General features: G+C 46.6%; 1 protein-coding gene across 3 annotated transcripts in view; it reads left to right on the forward strand.

Moving 5' to 3' along the window:
- The window catches only part of TXNRD1 (thioredoxin reductase 1), a 54,536-nt gene extending 48,496 nt beyond the window's left edge, over nt 1-6,040 (forward strand). For all 3 annotated transcript variants that reach the window (XM_084880137.1, XM_084880136.1, XM_084880138.1), the window contains one exon: nt 4,212-6,040. In XM_084880137.1, the coding sequence (XP_084736263.1) occupies nt 4,212-4,274 (63 nt within the window). In that variant the 3' untranslated portion in view covers nt 4,275-6,040. The remainder of the gene's footprint in view (nt 1-4,211) is intronic.
- The last annotated feature ends 795 nt before the right edge of the window (nt 6,041-6,835 follow it).

Raw genomic sequence — 6,835 nt, forward strand, 5'->3', positions numbered from 1 at the left:
GTTGGAAATGTGAACAGGGAAGAAAATGATTCACATTTGTGTCTGAAGTAGGGAGCGATAGAAAGCAGGTTCGAGGGGAGAACTCCCGTGATAGCACTGCTGCTTGTGAGGTTCCTGTGTGTGTCCAGCACTCTGCTCTGTGTGTATCCACTCAGCCCTTGGAAGAAGCCCAGGAGGTCGGTGCAGTGGTGTCTCCACGTGACAGATAAAAACAGAGAGGTTGAGTAACTTGCCCACAGTTACCAGCTTGGAGGTGGCACAACTAGGATTCAAATCAAAGCCATCTGGCTCCCGAGGCACCATGCAGTACAGATGATAGGCCATTTCCACAGACCTTCTTACCATATTTAACATAGAATTTAAAAAATGGAAATGATATTGATGGCAACATGAGCATAATGAAGACACAGACCTGGGTTGTGATCTCACTCAGCGAATTCTTCTCAGTGAACCTGGCATGTCACCTGGCTTTTCAGGGGCTTAGTTTCCACGTTAAGTAAATTAGAGATAACATCTAACTCATAGGGTTCGTGAGCAATCTATGTGCAAAGTGGAAGTGTCTCAGACAGTTCCTGGCATAGGATAGCTACTCAGTGACTTGATACATCTGATAGCTGGGTTTCCCCAGGGCATTTCATTATAGATGTGCCTTGACTAAATGGTCATCACTACAGTATTTTTAAGGGGAAGGGCGTGGGCGGGGGAGGGATATGTATTTTGAAAAAGCTCCTCTGGATTTTTTTAAATCCCTGGTTATGAATTATTTGCTTAGAAATCAGATTTTGAAAAACCAAAGGCTTCTAACCCCTGACTATGGAAATCTTTTTTAAGTTACTTGATTGAGGAAAAGTGAAATTTGATTGGGAGGGGATCTTAGGGACCCTTCTCGGTGCTAAATCCTGGGGTCTGACATGGACTTGCTGCTGGACCCCCTCCCTGGCTTTTCATATCAAGCTATATACTGTAGAGCAGGGGTCCTCAAACTTTTTAAAGTGGGGGCCAGATCACGGTCCCTCAGAGAGCTGGAGGGCCGGACTATATGAACTACTAATTCCTACTGTAACACCTCGGCTGCGCTCACTGCCCAAAAAACCTGGCGGGCCAGATCAGACTCCTCTGCGGGCCGCATGTGGCCCGCGGGCCTTAGTTTGAAGACCCCTGCTGTAGAGGGTGCTGGCCACAGAGCGTTGGTTACTGTCCTTAGTGAGCTAAGGATGGAAATGAAGATTTAGAAACTTGGAGAGTAATTTGACAGTATTGGATTTAATAATTAAAAGTAATATGCCTTTTAAAAATTCATTTTCCTAATACATTTTATTGCATTTCACAAGTGTCCGTCCATTGAATGGCTTAGGAATAATAATCTAAACACTGCCCTTGAGCACTGCTTTGAAGTGCCCAGAACTAGTCCCGGCTCCCAGGCCAGCTGTGGGCGGTTGGCAGAATGAATCATCAAATGATGTCTGTTACACGATTTGGACAAAATAGCCAGGCAATTGTGCAACCTTTGCTTTTGAAGAGTAATTACTTAGAAAAATGGACAAATTCCTCAGTTGAGACTTTGCTCTTTGGAGCAAAATCACTTCTAAAGGTTTCCTTCTGGAATTGCTCTTGGTTTTTTTGTGTTGTTTTTTTTAATATATTTTTATTGATTTCAGAGAGGACAAGGAAGAAAGAGAGAGAAACATCAATGATGAGAGAGAATCATTGGTTGGCTGTCTCCTGCATGTCCCCTGCTGGGGATTGAGCCCATAACCCAGGCGTGTGCCCTTGACTGGTATCGAACCTGGGACCCTTCAGTCCCGCAGGCTGATGCTCTATACCACTAAGCCAAACTGGCTAGGGCAGGAATTGCTATTGCTTTAACCAGAAGCCTGTTGGTGTCAATATGAGAGGGAATCTTAGCCCGGGAGCATCAGGGATGCATTAGCATTATTCAGTGTGAAGATAGCATGGTGATAATTTATTCTGGACATCTGAGCAGCAATATTTGAATGGGATACTGGTTGTACATCATTTGGAGTCATAATTTCAACTTGTCAAGCATAAATGTAGGGGAAATGTACTAGCTCAAGTGGAAAGAGCATTAGAAAGGCCCCTGTGAGATGTCTCTAAATGAACATAAAATGTCTTGTTTTAATAGTCAGCATAATCATAGTCTAGAGTGAGGGGCTCTTGTGAGGCTGGAGGTGTTGGGGCCAGACGTGAGTGTGAGGTGAAGCCCGAAGCAGTGTTTGAGCCTATGTTTGTAGAAAAACATGAAGGGGCAGCCGCCATGCTCATTTTTGGAAATGTTATGAAGCTTCTAAAGCAGTTCTATGCAAATAAAAATCGACCACATCAGTTTTTTCATGTCTATTGATCAGCAGTGGCAGTATGTCTGCTTCCCCCATGTTTTTAACATGAGTGTGTTATCTGTATAAGAAAAAATAGATAAGAGCTCTTTCTTATCTGCTTGCATGTTTGATGGGTTTTATTTTCTTTTCAAATCTGTAGGCTCCATTTCTAAATTAATTCCTGATAAAGAAAACTTAAGCTGGCAAATTCATAAGCCTGAAATTTTTTTGCATGCATTCCCTGGCTCTTTATTGTTCTTTCATTGAAAAGAGAGTGTGTTTGTTGGTATTTTCGGTTGCCCATGATGTGTCATTCTAATAGCTGTTTTCATTACTGAATATTGTCTTTCTGCCCTCTTCCACAGTCACACATTTTTTAAATGAAGGAACTTTATTGCTTTTCCAAAGAGTCATACTGACTTACAGTCTCCTCAGCATTGAATTGAAGAGCACTAATGAAAATGCTGCAAAATTCAGCATAAAATAAGTTTATGGGGGCTACCTTGTTCCAAAGACACTGGTGTTCCACAGAAATCCTCCTATGTGACAGCCTGCGTTACAGCCAATCACTTAGCCCTCCTGCTAAAAATGAGGTTCCTGGGCCCTCCCCTAGCTCTGCCAGATGAAAATCTGTATAATTTCTGTGTCTTTCAATCAGTCTAAACAGGCTGTGTTCACTACAGTTGGAGAAGCATTGTTTTACATGTAGGCCATCCTGTGAAGTAGCTAGGTAAAGCTGTCTAAAGATGTTCATTAGCTCCAAGCCCACCAGCGCCACCTGTTTGCAAGGATGTGACATGAGAACTCATCGGTCACTGCAAATAAGAGTGTGAGTTGGTCGGACACCTTGGAAATCCAGTCAAGTCAGAACTGCATCTCCTCTCAATCCCAGTTATTGTACTTCCAGCTCTGGGTGTGAGGAGACTCCATGCCACAGAGCATGCTGCAAATGTTGGCAATAGCTTGGATGGCAATAGCTTGGATGGCCACCCAAAGGAGCCTGGGTGTGTAATCGTAACAGATGCACCACTTGCATGGTTTGGATGTGTAGTGTGCAGCATGTATCGCATACTGTAGTAATTGAATACTCTTCAGTGAATACTCATCCATATGGGTGAGTTACAGAAGCATGTTTAGCCCAGAAAGCAGGTAGCAGAAGCAGACATATACCATCTCGCCACTTCCATGTAAAGTTTTAAAAACTTACGAAAGAAAACAGGAAGAAATTGGTAGGAAGGGTCGGCAGTGATTGGGGGAGAAGCAGGGAGGAGGTGACTCCAGCCACACTCCTAAAGCTCCCTGAGCTGGCCGGGCACACGGGTGTTTGTAACAAAACACCTTGAATATTTCTACGGCATCTACGGTAAATATTTCACGTGCATTTCCTTAGAGAATAGACAGGCGACTTGGGTAACTTGTTTTAATCAGCCTTGTGCTAATAAAGTATGTCATTAAAACTTAAGTATTTTTCTCTTTTACCTTTGTTTTAAAATGTTTCCCGCCTTTATTCTCTGGAAAAGTTGAGGGTATCCTTGGTCGTATCACTTCTCTGTTTCTTTCATTTTAAGTCACATGTGTCAAACACAAGGCCCGCGGGCCAAATCCAGCCCGCCAGGCCTTGGAATGTGGCCCGCACCGCGCTGTCATCACTGCACTCCGCTGTCAGTTTATGACATTGTCAGTTTATGACTGTTCAGTAAACCATTCGGCCGGCGATTTAGGCTGGATTTTAGATTTTGGCCCCTTCTCTGATTGAGTTCGACACCCCTATTTTAAGTCATCACCTAGCTCCTTCACACGTGTGACGCGATCTGAACCACTCCTGTAACCCATCCACCCGTGTGTCTGAGAATCTCGTGCTTTCTCCTCCCACAGATCTTCACGACCCTGTCGGTGACCAAGCGCTCCGGAGCGAGCATCCTGCAGGCCGGCTGCTGAGGTTAAGCCCCAGTGTGGATGCTGCTGCCAAGACTCCACCCACTGAGGTGTTTCCCTGCCCAAGTCCAAGGTGAAGTTCTCAGGGAGCTTCTTTGGCTTCGACACCTGTGTGTCCTGGGCCTGTGTCGCCCGAGGCACCCTTGGATCTCACGGGTAGGAGGTGGTGAGTGGAAGGCGGGCAGCATCACACTGGGGTCACCATGACAGACTCGAAACTGACCTTCGGCAGTGCACCGCAGGGTGCGTCCATGAAGTCACCGGCCTGAAGCCCCCGCGGTGGGCCGTGATGGAACTACTGGCGGAGCAGTTTTAGCAATTTCTAATCCTCTTTGATACACTTCTATTATTGATTCTGTTTTCTCCAAGGTGTTAATGATACTAGAATGAAAAAAAAACACGTTAGTGCTCGATTTTTGTGCAAAGCAAGTCTTGGCTTGAGTATGCTCGTGCATGCCTCGTGCTTGGGAGGCGTGGTTTGGCTCACTTGGAGGCCGATAGGCCCGTCCCCTGATCCACAACTGCCCTGGGACTCCGGTGTTCTGTTCTTCTCCACTGACCCGTGCAGCGTCTCCCCTCACAAGTTACATGGTCAAGCAAGTAGATGTGTGGCTGGCTCCGGCCACGTCTGCCCCATGTGCTCCATCGCCAGTTACTGGTTTTCTTTCTGCCTAAGAGCGGAAATGGCGACTTGGCCAGCCCATCTGGGCGATACGCCCCGCACAGACCTGAGCGGCCCAGCACGATCGCCGTCATTATTCATCGTGGGGCCAGGTGTGCTCCTTAAATGGGGAGAAACTTGACGTGTCTTTACTGAGTTTGTTGCACGCGGGTCTAAGTGAGCTGAAATGCTTAGTACTTGTTTAGAACCTGTTTTTGAGGGGGTAGCTTTAGATTTCAGCTAACAGCACAAAACGTCACAGCTTTATTTTTCATGTATGCTATGTCTCTGTCCCTTGCTAAGAACTACATTCATAGGAAAATGGGTCTTCCACACTGCCATTTAACTCTTTTGTGGTCATTGCTTGTTTAAGGAAGCTCATCATATCATAAGTTATTATTTTTGAACACAGGTGGATGTGAAGGATTTTTGTTTAAAAACCCAGTGGTTTTGATACTTCTGTTGAGTGAATGGCTGTACCTGGTGGGGTTTTGGCAGAAGTGTCTGTGCTTCGTTAGCATTCCAACTTGTGTTACCAAGACTCCGTGTGAATGCGCTACCTGAGGATTATACCCAGGCTCTCCTCACTACGTAAGTTGGGTTTAACGTGTGCTGTGGCCATCAGGCTCCCACCAGCAGACCTGCAGCTCCTGTCTCTCCCCTCCCCTCTGCCGGTATCTGTCAGCTACAACACCGAGTAGTTGACTCAAATTACATTTCTCAGCACCTCAGGGAGCCCGTGCGTGTGCCTGGCATTCCATCACAGGGCACTAACCCCTCCCACAGGGCCCTGCCTCACACCCTCGTTTTTTTAATACGTTTTGTCTCCAAGTCTGCCTGTCTCTGAAATTCGAACAGGAGGCAGCGAGAGAGGATTGTGCCGAATCATGTGGTTCTCCCTGCTCAGGGGAATGGAAGGTTCTGCCCCCACAAGAAGGGTTGTACTTTATGGACTTGTCTTGTTTAGATTCTGTACTTGCTCAATGTATTGAAACATTAAGCTCTATGTATTTTTGTTATAATTCTTCTGAAAAAAAACACACCAAAAACCAAAAAAAAACAACGACCCCAAACACCAATGTGAACCATTAAAAGTATTGATAACCCACGCTGTGTGCCTTCTTACTGAGTGGTGGTCTCGGGGTTCTTTGCATGAGCCTTCTTGTCGGCGATGGCGAGAACCAGCTGCTGAGAAGCGGCAGTGATGGCCTCTCAGGACGGGGCGGTATGCTGACCTTTGCATGTTATGGCGTCGACTTTTCACATTCCAGTTTTTAGGTCGTCCTGATCTGACCTGTCAGTCTTGGCCTTCGGGGTGACGAAACACCCCGTCCTACTCCAGGCCACTCTGGGTCCTGGCACTTGGTACGTCCATGGGTGCCTCTGTCTGCTGCTGAGTGAAGAGATGAGAGGAAAGGACGAATGCTCACATCCTAGGCACGGTGGACAGAGTGAGTCAGCATTGCCTAATTTATGTGTCAACTTGCCTGGATCTTGGGGTGCCCAGCTATTTGGCTAAACCTTATTTCTGGTTTGTCTGGGAGAGTCAGATGTTCCTGAGTGAAGTGAGCACACCTTGGACTCAGAGCAGTTTGCCCTCCCCAGTGTGGGTGGCGTCATCTGTCCACAGGCTCTTCCCAGAGGAAGAAGGAATTCAGCTCTTCCTACCCGATCAGTTCAGCTGGGACACCCATCTTCTCCGCCCTCGGGGCTCCTTGCTCACAGACCCCTGGACTCGGGCTGAACTACCCTCGGGCTTCCCCACCGGCTTCCTGCGTCTCCAGCTTGCAGCTGGGGGCAGGTCGTGAGACTTCTCAGCCTTCACAATTGCATGAGCCAATACCTTCTAGTAAATCTTTTCCTGTGTGTGTGTGTATATACATGTGATTAAAACAGACAGACC

Source organism: Pipistrellus hanaki (assembly GCF_964339955.1).
Source record: "Pipistrellus hanaki genome assembly, chromosome: 3".
NCBI classification, from domain to species: domain Eukaryota; kingdom Metazoa; phylum Chordata; class Mammalia; order Chiroptera; family Vespertilionidae; genus Pipistrellus; species Pipistrellus hanaki.